The sequence below is a fragment of the Pollachius pollachius genome, assembly GCF_949987615.1.
Source record: "Pollachius pollachius genome assembly, chromosome: 14".
NCBI lineage: Eukaryota > Metazoa > Chordata > Actinopteri > Gadiformes > Gadidae > Pollachius > Pollachius pollachius.
This window is the reverse complement of record NC_136947.1, coordinates 16,308,534-16,328,533: the sequence shown is the minus strand read 5'-3', so window position 1 is coordinate 16,328,533 and position 20,000 is coordinate 16,308,534. Positions and strand designations below refer to the sequence as shown.

At 46.9% G+C, this 20,000-nt stretch overlaps 1 protein-coding gene across 2 annotated transcripts in view; it reads right to left on the bottom strand.

Annotated features, from left to right (window-relative positions):
* ephb1 (EPH receptor B1) overlaps positions 1-20,000 on the bottom strand; it is a 159,669-nt gene that overhangs the window by 19,958 nt on the left and 119,711 nt on the right. For both annotated transcript variants that reach the window (XM_079750905.1, XM_079750906.1), the window contains 6 exons: positions 17,649-17,811; positions 13,747-13,855; positions 12,480-12,544; positions 6,919-7,041; positions 5,098-5,345; positions 2,856-3,071 (listed from right to left, as the gene is read on the bottom strand). In XM_079750905.1, coding sequence (XP_079607031.1) covers positions 2,856-3,071; positions 5,098-5,345; positions 6,919-7,041; positions 12,480-12,544; positions 13,747-13,855; positions 17,649-17,811 — 924 coding nt within the window. The remainder of the gene's footprint in view (positions 1-2,855; positions 3,072-5,097; positions 5,346-6,918; positions 7,042-12,479; positions 12,545-13,746; positions 13,856-17,648; positions 17,812-20,000) is intronic.

Here is a 20,000-nt window from a genome sequence, read left to right as displayed (position 1 = left end):
GGTTGTCTGCCTCCTCAAAACCTAAACAGCGTTTAGGAGTCGTAGGAGGTGGAGGAGGGTTTCGGTTTAGTGTCTCTCTCCGTGGCGCGCTGCACAAATGAATGCGTGCCGGAGTTGAACGGTTTGACTGTTTGACAGCAACATAACAGGATCGCTGGCTCCCTTTCCGTGTGCATTGCGACGGGAACAGAACGGCTCATTTGATTTGACGGGAAACTAAAATAGGTATGGAGCCAAGGGTTTCATATTGACGCGTGTGAGGGCGATGATGATGACGATCAAGCAGCACGCCGCACAAGGAGATAAAACGACACCAAATCTTTGAGGCTCCAATAAGAATCCCAAGTAAAAATGTACAACAAAAATAAAACCGATGCAACGTCAAAATAATTCCACTGCCTTGTCATTAAAAAGAGTGTCCCCGGAGACCAACTTCAAGCTTGGCTCTCTGTATTGACTTTCCAGATAATACCTCGAAGCGCGCCTTGTTTGCATTAAACATCTTCAAAAAGTGCCTCACTCAACGATCTATAATCCAAATCCGGCCCGCCTTAAAGTCGCGCTCTGCTGCTCTTTCTTGCAGCAGCCAGCTCAGCAGCACCCGGACAGAGCAGAGGTGGGATGCCCTCTATTTTGTAGCTCAATAAAATCCCTTTTTGCAAGCTTTAGCCACAGGGGTCACGGGTGGACAAAGCAAGTGCTTCCCAGGGTGCAATTAACTCCAAGCCCCGGCAGTGTGAGGTCACATCCCCTCTGAATGGCGTCTCAGCTCTCTGTTTCCACCTGGGCTACCACCTACTGTCGATCAGCAGTCGCCCCGAGACACCTGTCTGTGTGTGTGTATATACGTGTGTATATGTCAATGTATAAACACATATACACACAGAGATGCTGATGTCTGGATGGGTTTGGGTATGAGAATGTGTATGTGTGTGTGTGTGTGTGTGTGTGCGTGTGTGTGTGTGTTTGTATGAATGTGTTTGCTTATGTATCTGTGTATGTGTGAGTGTGTCTATGTCTGTGTGTGAGTGTTTCTTAGAATGTTGAATTAGTCTTTGAAAGGAAAAATTGCCTTTATTTGCTTGTATTTGTGTGTGTGTGTGTGTGTCTGTGTGTGTGTGTGTGTGTGTGTGTGTGTGTGTGTGTGTGTGTGTGTGTGTGTGTGTGCGTGTGTGTAAGAGTGTGTCTTACAATGTTTAATAAGCCTCAGAGAGGCAAAAATTGCCAGCTGGGGAAGCCAAGAGTTTGGACAAATACAGTAGAATGATGGTAGTGCATTTTTTTGGTTTAGATTAATTACTTTCAGAGTTCTCCAGTTTTTTCCCGTGTAAAAAAAAGCTAGGTCTGAGAGCCAAAAAAGTGACACATTGGCCTTTTTATTATGAGCCTCCCATCTGAAGTCTCGCGGATGTTAAGAATGACCCACTCCACGGAGCGAATCCTAAAATAGGAACCCTCTCAATATTCTTATACATAATACATAAATAAATCATTATCGAAATAACAAATTCCTGGGGCTATTTGATCAAACCACGGAAACCGTGTCAGCGAGCGAACAGAGCCAAAGAACATATCCCACTGCATAGGACCTCAGTGTCGTTAAACTGCCAACACATGATGCATCACCTGTTCAACAAGCTAATTTGCACTCTGGTCTCAAAGTAGTCAATGGGGTGTAGATAGATGAACATGCAAACACACCCACACACGAAAAACACACTCACAATACACACACACACACAGACATAGAGAAGCGCACACACACACACACACACACAGACACAATAGACACACACACAAACCCAACAACGCACACAATAGACACACATGCAACAAAAAAAACCTGACACACACACATACACACACACATCACTTAGGCGCACAGGAAAACCATAATGACCCACGGTGCGCGCTTGAGAGGGTGTGTGTGTGTGTGGGGAGAGCATGTTTTGAATGAACAAGAGGCGCTGGGAAGGAAATGAACTAACGATAGCTGCTAATAATTACAGATCTGCTGCGTGGAGGAGTTAATGAGCATCCAGAGTCCCCCCATGATGCCCTCTCCTAATAATGAATGAGGATGGAGAGAGGGCGAGAGAGAGAGAGAGAGAGAGAGAGAGAGAGAGAGAGAGAGAGAGAGAGAGAGAGAGAGAGAGAGAGAGAGGTGAGGGTGAGGGTAAGAAAGACGGAGAGAGAGAGAGAGAGAGAGAGAGAGAGAGAGAGAGACAGAGAGAGAGAGTTTAGGGGTGAGTTGGAGGAGTTGAGAGAAACAGGGGCGAGCTGTCAGTTTGAGGGCATCCGGCGATGGCCTTTTGGCCGCCTCTGCATTCTTGGCATGTCAAGGAGAGCAGGGCCTTCTCCCAGAGGAGACTAATGACGATGTGACAGTCATTCGCATGGAGGGAGGAAACATCGGGAGGAGACGGGGGGGAGGGAGGAGGATGGAGGAGGAAGAAGCAAAAGAAACCAAGAGAGTTCATAATAAAGTCAGCAACTGGATAGGGACACAGTTCAGAAGAAATCACAAACAATGGCCGATGCCATTGTTGATTCAGGGCCAAGGGATTGACAGCCGATGGGATTCAACAGGAGGAAAAAACAACAAAACAAGAACTTTGTCCTTGGTGGCCTCCGCGAAAAGACGGCACCACACAGAACACAGCAGACGGACGACAGCATGAACTACACGCACTAATAACAACGTGTTTAATCCCCAATGCCCACAGCATAACCTGTGGTGATCCCTGAAAGAGTTTCCTATCCCTTCCCCTTTGCTCCTTAATGACACTGAATGTCTGTTTGATGAAAGTGCTAAATGCTAGCATGCATTATAGCTAGCAGTGCGGGGGACTTACCAGAGAGCTGGTGTAGCTGGGGTCGGAGGTGTCGTCCTGCAGGTAGCGGGAGAGGCCAAAGTCGGACACCTTGCACACCAGGTTGCTGTTGACCAGGATGTTGCGGGCTGCCAGGTCACGGTGGACGTAGTTCATCTCCGACAGGTACTTCATGCCCGCAGAGATCCCCCGCATCATGCCTATTAGCTGGATCACGGTGAACTGCCCGTCATTTTGCTATTAGGAAAACAAAAATGCAAACCGGTTATTTCCCCACCGCACTGCTCTGGTATCTTTAACCTCAATGTGATGAGTACAGAAAAAAGAAACATTTATATTTCAGGGGGGCTGTTAATTACACAAAACTAATTATTATGGGGATTCTTTTGGTGACTCATTAAAACATTGCTGACAGAAGCTACAATTATGTCAGCGAAAAACATCCCGTGCTTGAATTAAGAGCATTCACCGTATGATTTGAGCAATTATTAAGAAAAACCGAGAACGCCAAGAGTTTTTTTATGGTATTAAATTAGCCACATTTTATAAACACATCAAATATAGGTACAAAAAGTCTTCTTAATGATGAAAGCACCAACAGGGCTTGTTTTTTTGGCCTGGGTCACAGGATTAAAAAAGCTTATCTAAGCATTCTTGCCACTACAGCCAGGAGGTAAAGGTGAGTTTTACCATAAACAGAAAAAGCTACATACAGCCCAAATCCAATCCATTTGTGTACAGCCCCCCGCCACCTCCTCTAAAGCAGGCGGTGTCTCGCCTTGATACATTTTTTAGCCTTTTCCTCTAAACCTAATTTGTCGTCTACACTCGCGCATCGTTGACTCAACACCGTGACTTTGTGACATTTCCTACACTGCACATTAAGATAAGTATTATAAAAGCTAATTGGATTTTCCCCAGGCCATTTCCTTACATTTCTCTATGTGTGCGTGTTTTAAAAGCAAATGGCCTGTTTGGCCAGGAATGGTAAGAAGGGGGCTCATTGAACGCTCGTCAACGCCACGCCGAACCCATCCCCGCCAGAAGAGCCGATGAGGAGGCTTTGAACCCCATCACACTGACAAATAAGAGGGGTGGAAGAGATCGATGGGAAAACAAGTCGGATGTGGCGGCTAGCAAAGCCAGCTTCAAAGGGGCCCTTTAAACCAGCCTTAGATCAAAGTGGAAACGGAATTCCAATCCATGGGATTGGAGGAGGAGAGAGGAAATAAATAAATATAGAAACGGGTGGAATATTGATTAAGCTGTATGTCCGCTCAATCCCAACTACAAAAGATAAATTGGAGAGACTATTAATAGCCCCGGGCGTTAATGGATAAATTAAATAGGGAGGAAAGGAACCGTCTGCTGCAGAAGCCCTGGAAATGAACAAATACCGAAAGGCACCGGTTCTGGTACATGTTGGCAGTGCGCTTCTGTTCGACCCAGTGGGCTGAACCACATCGCTTGGGGTGGAAGGGGAGGGCAGGCTTTTGTCCGGGTCTTCCTTCCGGGTCTTCCTTCCGGAGTCTTTTCATTATGAATTATTGATAAGGCTTCATTGTGAAGCATTTTTTAGTTCATGTCAAGGCTTCGACAACCCCAAGTGCAAACCTAACTCACTCACTAAACAACAACAGACAAATATATATATATATATATATATGGGGGTCAAAATCTAGAGGTTAAAATGTTTGACTCCAAGCTGAACTCTTTGAATGGGAGGTCAACGTACAGAGTCTAACTAGTACCTATCCTTTGAGCAAGAAGCCCTTACCCCTGCCTGCCCAGTTGATGCGTGATCATGAAAGAATATCACGGGTATAAAACAGAACTGACTCCTCCCAGTTGTACCAAACGTGAGCTTAATCGAGCCCAGTCCGTCCTGCGAGACCCCCAGCAGGACTTCCACTCGCTCTCCTCTGAGTGTACAGAACAGATAGGCCCAGCTGTTTCCTTATTCCAGCCGCACTTGCTCTTAAAAGCTGTCCCATAATAGGCTCAAGTCCAGTGGAGAATGGCCTCTCCCTGGCAGCCACCCTTGTATAGCATTTATTGCCACATATTTTTGAGCCTTATTGTTTTAATATCTTACTTTTCATCCGTTGTATATTTCTGGCTTGTTGTGTGTCCACCGTTAGTGTTGCTATTGTGTTTACCATCCCAACGACACGCTGCAAAACAAACCGGGCCCCTAGGGACGCTAACGATCCCACTCGAACCTGACTCCACACTCTGACTCTAAAGTGCCAGCACGGCTCACCCTGAGGAAGGAGTCCAGCGCGCCGTTCTCCATGAACTCCGTCACGATCATGACCGGGCGGCTCTTGGTGACCACGCCCTCCAGACGGATGATGTTGGGGTGGTCGAACTGGCCCATGATGGACGCCTCGGCCAGGAAGTCCCGCCTCTGCTTCTCCACGTAGCCCGCCTTCAGGGTCTTGATGGCCACGTAGATCTCCCTCTTGCCCGGGAGCTTTAGACGGCCCTTGTAGACCTCTCCAAATTCACCTATTGGGGGGGGAGGAAGGAATCGAGCAGCGAGTGCTTAGGTTAAAGCGAACAGACACGTGATTGAATTAAGTCGAAGAAAGGAGATTTGGGGAGCTTAATGACATCCAACTGTGAGTATTTATGAATTAATTTGCGTCCCCTGGTGTGACTGATGAAGATTCAGTCGACAGCGTGTGTTGTCCAAGTGTTGTCCAGAATTGTTTCTTTGTCTATTTTTTCATCTGTCGGATATTATAAACAGTGGGACGCTTCTCAGTAGTCATCCATCTTTAAAAAAGAAAATAAAAGGTCTGCCAAGAAGTAGAAATTCAAATTCCCCCTGATCATTGGAAAACAGGCTGGGCCTATCCGGTGTATCTCCCCAAAAAACACTCTTTGATTAATTATCACCACCTTGGCGTCCTGCGGAGACGCCACACAGCGAAATCAACAAAAAAATGGAAATCTTTAATTAGCCGAAGCCCCCTGCATGGCTTCCTGCTACCCTCGCTTCCCTCCTCTCTGTCACGTCCTCACACCCTGCGTGCAGCGCGGGGCCGCTCGGTGAACTGCTATTCCTGGGCCTATTTTTCTTATTATGATGAGGGGGGGGATTTCACCCTCTGTGCAAGAGCAACACACATCAGCATGTCCTCCGCCGCTGTCACCCGGCTGTGTGCTGCAGCGCTGGTGGAGGCGCCCTGACAGACAGGCACACGTTACACGCAGCTCCAGCAGGAAGTGGGAGGACAGAAAAAAAAGATACAGCGCAATTTTTCTTTCTTTTCTTTTTTTGGTCCGGTATTTCACTGTTTTTTTCCGCAAACAAAATTGTGATTAGAAGTTGCTTGAAAGTAATTAGGGTCTTTTTTTGTTTTTGTTTTTTTCACATCATCAATGGGGCGCTTATAATGAGGTAAGACTTGGAAACTGGTGTGCACCTTTTTTACCTCACTTTGAAGTAAATGATTGAGAGGTGAGGAACATGTCTCAAACCCCAAAGAGGTTTGAGACATTCACTGAAGCGGAGAGAGAGAGAGAGAGAGAGAGAGAGAGAGAGAGAGAGAGCTAGCGAGAGAGAGAGAGAGAGAGAGAGAGAGAGAGAGAGAGAGAGAGAGAGAGAGAAACTTGAGTTATTTCTGATGCCATCGTGTCCCAGGGCAGCTGGCCTATATGCTGTTAAGGGCCCCCACCCCTCTCCCCCGCCCCTCCCCCTGGCTAATGTCCAGTCTGTCGATTGATGCTACAGTCAAGGGTGCGGAGGGTGCATTTAAAACACTGCAGACTCAGAATCAGTAAACATGTTTACACACCCAGGGAACGCTGCTTAAGCCTAAGCACCCGCTGGAGAGGAAATGTCAGCACGGAAGTTCATCTGAATGGGTATAAAAACCACCACTGGGCACACACACACATTGTCTCTCTCTCACACATACACACACACCACACACACACACACACACACACACACAGACACACACACACACACACACACACTTTCTGTCAATCTCACACAGACACAAACACACACACACACACACACACACACACAAACAACCACACACACAAACGGAGCGCTTCATCACAGTACCTGCGCCGATGACCTCCTCGATCTTGACGGTGGAGACATCGATCTCTTTGGCGAATTCTCGCACAGCCTCGTTGGGGTCCTCGTAGGTGAAGGGGTCGATGTAGATCTTCATCCCCGGGGAGCCTGAGAAGTGGGTCGGGCAGCCAAGCGGGGAGGGGCAGTTAGACATGTCGGCGCGCAACGAGAGCTCTAGAATCAACCAGAGACGCCCGAATCAGACTCTCAGAGGAGGACCTCGCTTTGTATGGCATTGGCATATGTTTTGGATGGGGGGATTAAGATATGGATATGGAGAACGGTTGATGAAGATGGTGGTTGGTGATTCATGGCTGGTTGAAAGTGTGGTGGTGGTGTGGTCAATCAGGAAGTGGTCCATGAGGAAGCGGTCATGCACTTATCTTGAGGTGTGAGAGGAAGAGGGGGAACACGGTGGCGGTATGGCGTGGATGAAGTGAGTAACACCCAGAGACCATCACACTCCCTTCCCATCAACAACCTGTCCCCTCAATAGCAGAGCGGCTGGCAGAGTGCGTCTTCAAAAGGATTGAGCTACCCCAAAAATAGCAGGAGCGTTCAAACAAGGCGAGACAAAGACAGGACGTGTGTGTGTGTGTGTGCATATGAGCATCTTTGTCTTTTTTTGTTCATGCACGTTTTTGGCAGTGTGTATGTGTATCAAGTATTATGTGTCATGTGTATTTATATGCTTGCGTGTGTGTGTTTACATGTGCCTCTCGGTCTGTGTTTGGTTTTTGTTATTTTAAGTTATTCTCTGTGTATATGTGTATTATGTGTTATGCTTATTTAGTTTTATGGCTGTTTGTATGTGTGTGTGTGTGTGTGTGTGTGTTTGTGTGTGTGAAGGCATCTGTGTTTTGTCATTGTAGGTTCTCTGTGTGTATGTGGATTATGTGTTACGTTTATTTATATTTTTGCGTGTGTGTGTGTGCACATCTGTGTTTGTTTTTTGTCATTGTAAGTTCTCTGTGTGTATGTGGATTATGTGTTATGTCTATTTATAGGTGTGTTTGTGTGCTAAGAGTGTGTGTTCCGTGTCTGTTTGTTTGTGTGTGATACGTGTGCATGCTATGCGTGTGTTACAAGACTGTGTGTATGTGTGTTTGTGTAGGCAAGACAGAGAGAGAAAAAGAGAAGGCAGGTAGTGAAACTAAATGCAGGTTTTCTGATATTATTTTTGATAATTTTATCCCGGGGCCAAGTGAGCTCTGCTCCACCATAAGAGCAGAACAAATTTCCCGGCACCCCTTCTCTCTATAGGTTCCCATAAAGAGATAACGCCGGGGCCCCTATCAACAGGCTCTTTGTGCTGCAATGCGATGGGGAGCTTAGTTTACCCGGAAGCGGGTATCGCTTCGCATCGGGTGGCCGCGGCGGAGGTGGTGTTGGAGGAAGTGAAAGACGATAAGCGGGAAAAACAACTAGCACTTGTAAACATATGCGGCCCCTCGCGGCTGCCGCCACCAACAGAACTTAAACAGCCTGCGCCGGCTGAACATCAAATTGTCCCGTTCACTCGCAGACGCCTGCGGGACGTGACCCTTCCCCTTCTCCGAGTTCATTCGTCGACACCCCCCAAAAAGACCATGATTGGAGGAAACCCGACAAGTCCATTTGTGCTTGTTTGCGTTTTATTTGCATATGTTACATCAGAAGGAGCAGGTAGGATGAGGTTCTGGCCTTGGAGGGATCAATGGAAGTCAGCCGGGCCCCTGACTGCAATCGACTGGCTCCTGGTTAGCGCGCTAATTGCCTCAAACCCTTGTTTCGGCGCGAGCTGGATTGCTTATTAGCGATGATTGGATTTGTGGTGATTTTGTTGTCGGGTAAACAGCCATGCATCCCATAATGACATCCTATGCGTGGTGGACGCCCGGCGGTTCTCTCCAGAGTAACTGCCGAGGCTGAGGCTTGCGGTGCATCGACCAAGATGCATTCATATATGCAGAAAATAGAACCCAAGCATAAATACATGCAAAAATGCATGCGCACACACACGACCGAGAAGACACAAATAAAACACACACACAGATACAAAGACGTGAGTCCATTTCCATGTATTATTCAAATTAGAAACAGTTTATCTCTATTTCCTGCTGGTACAGCCTGTTTGACTGGACTCTGTTTTATGGCTTCAGATGAAAAATAGATCTGTGGTTTAATATTTGATGGCTCCTTGATCTGAGTGCACGGGGCAAATGCACTCACAAACGCCACATCTATTTCGGTCCACACACAAAGCAGCTTCCGACAACAGAACAGAGCGGGGAGAAGGCTGGGCTGCCCCGGTGCCTCCTGGGAGCATTATTAAGAGCCGTCACGGCCATTACTTCATGACAAACAATGGGAGTCATCTCGCTCTGTCACAGGAGAGGTCCTTAAGCTCTTTGATTATTTAGCGTATAGAGTCGTTTGTGCCTTAAATATGAATCTTAAAAATAGTTTCAGAGTTAAAAATAAAAATAAAAGGGACACATTAAAAGTACTGCACCACACACACACACACACACACACACACACACACACACACACACACACACACACACACACACACACACACACACACACACACACACACACACACACACACACACACACAAATAAAATAAAAGGTTAGGACATTGTATTCCATCTAGGACGAGGTTTAACTCACAGTTAAGACCATTACGATCATCAGCATTATAAATAATGACTGCCATACCATTATTCTCCTAAATGTAGGTATTAACCCCACTTATTAGTGCCCCCGCCCAGCGCTAATGTGACCACAACTCAACTCTGGGACACTAATGCCTACATTCATCTGTTACCAGAAATGGCTCACATAAAATGCATCTTACTGCATCGCAATCGTTCTTGCAAATTAACAGAAGGGGAATCTAAAGGAAGCCCTGTTCATTTGTATAAGCTCTGATAGAAGTTCTACTCAAAATGACGGTCCAATTTAAGGAAACAATTATTATTTTTTGCATCGGTATATTTTCTCTATGAAAAGCTTGATTTATTTATTATAAATCCCCTTGCAATAATGCAACATTACATTATATCAATCCCCTTGGAGTTATTTTCCATTTCAAATAATTAACTTTGACATCCAGCAGTAATGTGTTGGTTTAGAAGAACAAAAAAAATCCCCTTCTCATGTGGCTCCAAAGCGCACGCTAATCTACTTCTGCAACTCTGAGACCACGAGTCAAGTTCCCCCCCCCCCCCTCGCAAAGACAAACTAATTATCCAACATTTGATGTGAGAGAAATCATTTCTCAGAGTGACTTCTGAACGAGGAAATCATTCAGGGGGATCTGAACATCTCTCTAATGGGATTTGCAGACACTGCTGTGCTCGCTGGTGAAAACACTGATTCGTGTTCATCACGCACAGATTTTACTTCAGCAAATCTTCAGAGTGAGATAAATGGCATTCAGATCAAGATAAGCAACTTCGAGGCGAGATGCCGGCGATGAACATCAGTGTTCCCACAATGGCGCTCACGTTATGGTGCATACAACACACACATCCACGGAAATGCATGTCTGACATTGCCTCAACACTCGGATCGGTGTAAGATTCAGGAGCTATTATTTGAGTTTAATTTGGCCGAAGTGGCACAGCCATCCGTCAGCAACTGTGACTCTGAGTCACTGCTCTATGAGAATATGAGTTTTCCCGGATGCAACACTTCTCCCCGGCGGCAAAATGTAGGGAGGGAGGGTACTTTTTTGGGTTGTTCAGTCTCCAAATTGCTCACTTAAGCTCTTATCTGCATTCTCTTTCACAGCTCTAGAATCTATCCTACAGCGCCTCGGCTTCGGTCGAGGCTGACTTTTGCCGGAATATCCCGAAAAATATTATTCTGGGGCTCGCTTCATTTTGTTTGGTGTTTTTAGGACTGTCCGGTGCCTCTGCGTGGGAAGTACGCATGTATAGTCACGTCCCTGTTCACCTGCACTCCCTATACGTCGCCCTCCCTCTCAGCCTGTAGAAATCCATTGTTTTTAGCTGCAACCCATCTTCCCCCCGTCCTTCCCTCCCACTGGGAGCGGTTGCTTTGTGCATACTATATATGTTTAAAATTTGACAAGCGTGAGCATGTCTGTCCAGCTGTACCACTCTCACCCAGGCTGGACCTCTACAGTAAGGAGAAATAAGACCTGTGTGTGCGTGTGTGGGTGGGTGGGTGTGTGGGGGGGGGGAGGCCTCTACACTTGGCCAGGCTACAAAGGCTCTACCGAGACGTAGATTCCCTCCACATTATACACTGCGACAGCTGCACCGAGACACCCAAAACGTTTGGGGATTGTTTCACCCAAAAAACAATTGGCCAAGTCTCTCGGTTTTATTGTTTAGCTTGAATACTGTAATTACAAACTGTCACTCAAATCGGGAGGGGTGGGGGGGAGAGACGGAACAATGCATTGTGGGTGGCGGTTGTACATTACGGTTATGACTGGCTGGCATTTCCGCGATGGCTGCACGAAATAACTCCTCTGAACGGGTCCTTATCAGCAACTCATTTCATTTTCTACCCCTCGGCCCCCCACTTCAAACTGCTCATTTGATGATTAACGTTTCAGTTTGAAAAAGAAACGAACGCCCCGACATCCTTTTGTTTATTATTCCCACTTACGATAATTGTGTTCTCTTAGCACCCCTGAATATTTATTGTGGCAGAAGTTACCCTTTTGAGAGTCGCAGAAAGAGAAAGGAAAAAAGGGAAAGGGGAAAGCGGGAGCCATTTTGTCCTGCCCGCAGTGTTTTTAATGAGCTCCCGGCCGCCACGGCTGCACCCGTGACACAAAGTAAGTGTGTTGAAACGCTTTGTGGTGTCAGCCTCGACAAAACTCCTTCCCCTCCAGTGAACCCCCTTTTCAGAGTGCTGGGTCGGCACTGCATAAGGCTTTCATTTGAGGGACAGAATGTAGCCTTTTGTGGGCATGTGCGCGTGTCAGTGTGTCGGTGTGTGGTGTGTAGGTGTGTGTGTGCGTGGCTTTTGTGTACAGGGCGCCTGCGATTATTGTCCCCCTAGGCTGCTTCTCCGGTCAGTTCCACTGAGAGAGGGATCAAGTCATGGCTCAAAAGCTAAGCTATCCAGCCCTTATGCTTTTAAAGACTAACGGCAATCAATGTCAAAAGACCTTCAATTTGTGACGACCAACCAGTTCAGGCTAACGCTCATATGACAACGCTGCACATACGAGGCTCGTCTACAGTATACGCCATTTAGCAGATGCTTTTATTTTGTTAAATATATGATAATAACTGATACTAACTTAACTTAGCAGCATTGGCTCCAGTTGGACTCAAACCTTTAAACCAATGGTAACCTTCAAACCGAAAATGAACATTAGGCATACGATGCGAATTCTCCAGATATTTCTACAAGGTATGTGGGAATGTTTCTGCCGATGCTGTAATGCTGAAAAGACAACAGGAATTTGGAATGGGGGGGAGAGAGAGATGGGTGGTGAAGCTTCAATGGGTGGTGTGTGGTGGATGGGTGGGTGACTGGGTGGATGGGATGGGGATCAACGCGGCGGACTCACCTCGCCCCGTGCTGTAGTGTTGCAGCTTGTCACTGTAAACGGCCTCCTTAGTGTAAGCCCTTTTCCTGTAGAGAGAGAGATATTGGCCGATGGACAGAGAGAGTGAGAGAGAGAGAGAGCGAGAGAGAGAGAGAGAGAGAGAGAGAGAGAGAGCGAGAGAGAGAGAGAGAGAGAGAAGAGAGATAAAGAGAGAGAGAGAGAGAGAGAGAGAGAGAGAGAGAGACAGAGAGAGAGAGAGAAAACGCATCATGAAGGGATGAAAGAGTGCAGAAGAAAGGCATATATTACACTACGGTTGTGTGTGTTTGCGTGTGTGTGTTTGTGCGTGCGTGCGTCTCTGGATGGCCTACCGAAGAGGGGGGGAAAAAGTGCTGAAATTGAATCAGTTGCAGCGGGTTAGCAGTGGCAAATGAAGTTTATGAAAATGAGCCGATTTTAATTAGGCCTTGATAGGATCTCTATGCTTTTCATCTGTCGCCGCCGCCTCAAACATCAAAAGAGACCGGCGCTCGCTTGATGAACACTTATTGGTTCCACGTTCGCTGTACGCAGCACTGCGGAAAAAAAAAAAACGGATGCACTTTCCTTTTTTTTCTTCCTAAGAGTGAGCGGCTGAGGAGATGACGGCGCGGTGACGCAGTGGTGTTAGCGGATTAAATTAGCCTGGCTCAAGCACGTTCCTACGCCAACACGGCCCGGTGAAACCTTTTTAAGTCCTTGAGTAGAAGTGACTTTTTCAATTTGAAAATAGGCCAGCATTGCTGACCCAGCTTCCTTTTCTCATTACATCTGTGGCGTCACTGAGACCGTTTTTTCTTCTAAGGAACGGGCCAGATGTGCTCTATTGCTTATGACTATTTAACCTTTTTGAAGTCTTACGTTGTCGTCAAACGTTGTGGAGATCGCTCTTGCAGAAGCTAACATGCTGCAATATAAGCCCACTTTGGGAAAAGTTTTTGATGCAGAATTTTGTGATACAACTACCTCCAAAAATAACGACCATTAAAATCAAACGTGATAAAAAAAGGATGATTCAGATCCATAAATAAAAAAAGGGATGTTAAAATTAAAGGTGTGTGGCTGTAAGCATAGGCCATCTGCTTTGCAATTTGGTCTAGAGATATGCAGCACTGAAAGGATTTCTTAAGGCGCTGTGCAACAGAAAAGCACAGAATGACTGGATTAGTGTTAAGGCTGTTTATCTATATATATATATATATATATATATATATATATATATATATATATATATATATATAAGTTATACCTGTTGCACACGATGCAGATGGCCACCAGGGAAACGATGAAGACCACTCCGGCTGCGGCAGACCCCGCGATCAGAGGAAGCTGCTCCCTCAACTCTGACTTGAAGTCATCTGCAGGAAAGGAAAAATACAAGAATAACCATGAGCGGGAGAGGGGGTAGTATAGTGTATAGTTAGGTGCAGTTTAATGGGGGCATGGAAGCACATGGTGTACTCGTTTTGAAATAAGTGTTAAAATAAAAGGCTTGGTGTGTGACAATTCAGGAAGGGGAGAGAGAGAGAGAGAGAGAGAGAGAGAGAGAGAGAGAGAGAGAGAGAGGGAGGAAAGGTGGACATAAAAAAGGGAGTGGGATGGAATGTTTTGACCAGGTTTACAAGTGGATAAAAGAAACATCCAGAAAATTTCTTTAATAGACGTCGCTGAGTGAAAGCTGAAAGGCTTCAGCCAGGTTGACTGACAGATAGCATTTAATGGAGGGAAAAACACGACCAGGACAGATAGTGACAGAAAACGAAGGTGGGAGGACAAATAAAAGGTGTGACGAGAGAAAGAAAGAGAGACAGAAAACAGAAACATGGTAGTGCTGAAGAAAATGGGCCTTTCAGCATTTTCTCTCCTCACTCAGCTGTCTGAATCACCCTGAAAAACAGGGCTTGGACTGTTCTGCTGGAGTAATTTAAAGTGAATCCACCAACTGTCACACAACGTTGTTTGAAGACAAGAGGATTTAAGCGTCGGTTCACGCGAAGGTCTTCAACGACTCGCAGAATAGATTAGATGGTTTCCTGGTTGGTTTTCTCTTCTACTCGTCATCACTTACGTGTATTTGCCCGTAGCTACAGCAACAATGTTTTAGCATGCTTCAGGCAAATTAGCAAAGTATCCGATTCCCTCTAGAGTACGGGATTTTAAAAGAAGACATGGTTCCTGTTCGCAGCGGTTGAGAGAAACCAGCATCTCTGAGAGAAATGTGACACGAATTGCTAAGTGTTTCAATGTGCACATTTAGGAAGGCGCTTCCAAGCTAACAAAGTGAAAGATGTTCCAGCTGCTACGGCCCTCCACTCAGAGCATGCCTGTCTGCTCGTGGTTCTCATTAGGTGTGGGAGCTCTGGGTGAATCTCTCGCTCCCCCGAACACAATTCATAATAGTCATCTTTTATTCTGGCAAAAGCAAAAAATAAAAAGGAAAATAAATCAGAGGGCGACCAAAGCCCAGAGGTAAATAAGCTTCCATTACAATCAGTTAGTCCCCCCTACTCCAGGCTGTTAGAGAGCCGGGAGCTGTGGCATCCTGTCACACCAGTGATGGGCAAGGCCAATCGCTCTTTTCTCATCACACCTGCCAATCAAACGACTCTGGCAGGGTTGCGTGTGTCTATCTCTGCGTGTGTGTGTGTTTGTGTCCGTGTGTGAGCCAGTGAAATAGAAAGGGACAGAGAAAAATATAAAGCAATGATGAGGTATGTGTGTGTTTGTGTGTGAGTGTGCATTTGTGTGTGTGTGTGTGTGCGTAGCTGCATATGTGTGTACGTAAGCCGTGATAAGGAATGTCTCTGGATGCTTAAATGAATGTGTGTGTGTGTGTGCCTCCGTTTGTGTGTGCGTTTACAGATGAGGTGAAAGGACACACTGTGGAGGTGTGTGTGTGTGTGTGTGTGCGTGCGGTGATGAGGTCAAGGGACACACTGCGGAGGTGTGTGTGTGTGTGTGCGTGTGTGTGCGTGCGGTGATAAGTTGGAGGGACAGACTGTGGAGGTGTGTGTGTGTGTGTGTGTGTGTGTGTGTGCGTGCGGTGATGAGGTGGAGACACACTGTGGAGGTGTATGAAAGCGTGATGACAGCAGGAGAGAGAGGATTAGATCCAGTGATGGACGACGGTGTGGTCTGGGGGGGAGATGCTCCTCTGCGTGGGGCTGAGGGGGGGGGGGGGGGGGGGGGGGGGGCGTGATGTGAACGGAAGCGGCACCCCGGAGTGGGGGGAGTTTTGGATGCGTGTGATGTCATCACTTCTCCAGCGTCTGGCGATAATTGCCTTGACGAGTGTCGTGCTATGGCAACGCGCCAGCAGATGAACCCTGAACAGTGTGTATGTGTGTCAGTGTGTGTGTGTCTGAGTGTGTGTGTGTGCGCGCGCGCACACATGCAAGTGTGTGTATGTGTGTTTGATTGCGTTTGTGTGTGCGAGTGCATGCGTGTGTGTGTGTATGTTTGTGAAATGTATGTATCTGTATATATACTGGTCTGCGTGTGTGTGTGTGTCTGCGTGTGAATTGTGTGTATTCGTCTATATATATATATGCTTGTGTATGTACCTGCATGTGTGTGTGTGTGTGTTTGTTTACGTGTACATGCATACTGTATGTATCGGTGCCAACGTGCTTGTGTATGTGAGTGTGTGTGTGTGTGTGTGTGTGTGTGTGTGTGTGTGTGTGTGTGTGTGCATGTGTGTGTGTGTGTGTGTGTAAGAGTGTGTGCGCGTGTGTAGGATAGATTAATTAGCATGCATTGGGGCGAGCAGAGCGCTCAAGCGATACATCTGCTCCACAAAGGGACACAGCCACACACCGCTGATCGTCAGCCGCCATCACCCTCATCATCCTCCTCTTCATCGTGTCACCACTGTCATCCAAGACTCCCCGCTACCTTCACCCCCTCAACCCTTTCAGACCATGTGCCACAGAGTGTCTTTGCAAGGACAGCCGCTCAGGCACAGCATCAGTCCAGCAGCCCGCTCCGAGAGCAGCCAGACCGTTTCCAGCAGAACCGCCGTCCAACAAAGTTCAAATAAAGCAGTTCCGTTCCAAATAAAGTTGACGAAAAAAAAAAACATCTAAAAGTTATACACACCAAAGGTAATGACATTCCGAATTAATGACCATATGCAAATGAGCTGCTGAGGTAGTTTTGGGGTTGTATATATCTTTGGCATTCTCGCAAACCATATTTAAATGTAAACTGTGAATTCATCTATATATATATATAAATATATATAGCCATAGTGGGTGTTGAAGCCCTTTGCCTGGCCCCCTTCAAAGAGAAAAACAGCCCCCACATGTCAAACAATTCATCGCATCAGCCACTAATCAGCCGCATTCTGGGTTAGCTTCACAGCAACAGAAGGGCTTGCACAAATAAAACAATTAGCGGAGCATTTTGGATCAAGCACAGTAAATTTTGAAAAAAAACAACAAAAGACACTCAGCATTTTGTATGCTCACGGCACCCACACACAACCGCTCTCAAACCTGACCGTTCAAATTGAATTAATTTAGCTGTAGCGAGGGAAAAAGCAATCAAACACTGCTGAGGTTTTTTGTTTTTTCGCCATCATTTCCGTCTCAATAATGAACAACCGTTGGGAGAGACAGGTGAAGAAGAGGGAGCGAAGAAAACGGCAGAGTGATAGAAAGTACAAGGAGAGGGGCATAGAGATCGAGAGAAAAGGTAGGAGGAGGGATGGCCCGAAGAGGAGAGAGAGGAGAAAAGGGAGATGGAGTTTTAAAGTGAGAAGGGAAAGGGAGGGATAGAGAGAGAAAGAGCCAGAAAGAGAAGGAAAGAGAGTTGCAGAGGGACAGAGGAGAGAAAGCTATAAGCAGCAAGGGTGCAAAGAGAAGGAAGTGAGATACATAGACATACAACTGTGGGAAGGAAAATAGAGAGAGTGACAGTGAGAGTGAGAGACAGGGCGACAGAGAGAGAGGGGGAAGAAGGGCAGAGGGAGATGAGGAATGGAGAAAGATGGTGGAGGCAGAAGAAAGCTAAAGAGAGAGAAAGAGCTACAGAGTGACACAGAGAGAGGGAGAGAGAGGGAGAGAGAGAGAGAGAGAGAGAGAGAGAGAGCGAGAGAGACAAAAAGAGGCAGTAGCGAGTGAGCGCTCCTCCTGGCAGCCCCCTGCTTACCATCTGTGAGGGTCTGGAAGCACATCTTGCTGCTGTATTTGCCAAAGCCCGCCACGGTGCGCGCTCGCACCTGCACCACGTAGACGGTGCCCGGCCGCAGGCTCACCACCCTGGCCGTGTTGGTCTTGCTGCGCTGTATGGTGGAGTTGATCTCAGCGTGGTCCTGCAGAGAGACATGCACACAGGGACAGATAGCACACACACACACGCACACACACACACACGCGCACACACACACACACACACACACACACACACGCACACAGATGAAGTGCAACCTCTGTGTCTGATTTAATTAATTTCCGTATTTTAGAGTATTATGGGTATTTTATATAAATATATAAAAACAGCACAATATTTACTGAGGAAACAGACAAATACAATGGTGCCTTAGCGGTAAACATAAACCTGAGCACAAACCAAAATACACACACACACACACGTAAATGCGTGCGCACACACACACCTCCCACTCGTACCTCAACAACCAAACACCACAGCGTGGCCTTTAAAGACTATGATTTTCCTCTGAATTAAAAGGAGGGATAGCAGTGCATTGCAATGTAAATAGTGCCGTGTTTATCTCTTCAGATGTGCTTGAATTGGCAGCATGCATTCCATTCACTGGTGCTGCAGTGACGTCACTGCAGCACGGTGGAGCACAGCCAATTGTATATGCTGAACATAGTGTAATTATGACAGCTCGAAACTCTTGTGGTAATTCTGCTGAGGAATTCCAATGCAAGCATTTTCCCTTTGCTTTATGAAAAGCATGATGGTGAATAAAAGTCTGAGAGCGAAGGCTGAAAATAGTACGGTCCACGTGCGATAATAATAGACGATAATAATGCATGAATAATAGATTCAGGTGAGCGAGTGTATTTTTTAAGTATGAAGAAGCGTCCCTGGAAGGATGAGAAATTGTGTCCAGGTATGTGTATATATTTCCGCTGTGACTATCACCTGTATGGGCCCCTCTATGTCTCTCTACATCTGTCAGTATGTCCATCTCTCGCCCTATCTGTATGTGTCTCTCACTCTCTATCTCTTTCTCTCGGTATTGCGTGAGGACAGTTGGAGGTATATCTGCAGGGAGGGAGGGGGGTAATTGCATAGGCCTGTCACCTTCCAATAACCCAGAGCAAATATGACAGCCAGAAAATAGGGCTGCACCTACACTATCCACCCACTACTGCAGGAAGCCGATCTGCTTCGTGTGCCTCCATGCACACAAGGGTGCAGTCCCCTGTGTGTGTTTGTGTGTGTTTGTGTGCGCGCGTTTGTGTTGAGAGTGTGCATATGTGTCGTAAGTGGGTGAAGGGTGTATGTGGGAGGTGAACTGTTGCACATAGACAGGGAGACTCTTCAAGGATTCAGTAAACAGTCCTAAACATTGAGCCGAGGATTCTCAGGTGTTCCACATCATGAGGCAGGTATATTATCTGGGTAGAGCGATGAAAACGATAGGAACGGGGGGGGGAAGCAGCGGGAGGAAGAGGAGGAGGAGGAGAGAGGGGGGAAGGGGAGAGATCATTATCCAATCGGCTTGGTGTAATTGAATCATTCCGCTTGCTCTATCATTGAGAAGATGACGTAAACATTGCTATGAGATCTGCTCATAGCACACACACACACACACACACGCACACACACACACACAGACACACAGATGAACAAACACCCTGTCTCACACACACACACATGCACAACCACACACATATGTGGGCAAACACGCCCCACTCACACACAAAGTGTGTGCAATCCCATTAGCTCTTATTGGACACTTAGTGCCTGATGAAGACAAACGCCGGCTGGGCTGTTTGGGGCAGGGCATTGTACCCACGGGCTCCTCTCTTGTTCCCTTTGTGCTCGGGAACCAAAAACACATCATTACGAATTAAAGAGCGCACGAATGTTACTGATTCATCAGGCGGATTCATCTGCCAGCCGCTTGTGTCTGGTACACGCCGCCGCTTGTCATCTGCTAGTCAAACGGAACCAGCGCTTCAGAGCGGTAATCCTTTTAGGGGTGGATGAACACGCTGTCGCATCAAGAGAATGCGACTCTTGGGACTCCCCGCGGAGAATTGGAATCAGTCAAAAATGTTCCCCCGGCCCACCGGATGCTGCTCAGTGAACCAGCCATGGGCCACCAGGGCTAAAGGTCTGGCCTCTTTCTGCTAGCCTTCATTATGTGAGTCCAATAACCACACCCCCATCTGTTGACTCTGGGCAGGACAGGTGAGCCCGGCAGATGGCTGTTAGCCAATAAGAGCGGCTCCCCAGAGGGAGAACCGACAAGGAGTGGCCCTTTCATGCGGCCAGTCAAATGGGGATTATTTGACGCACGCA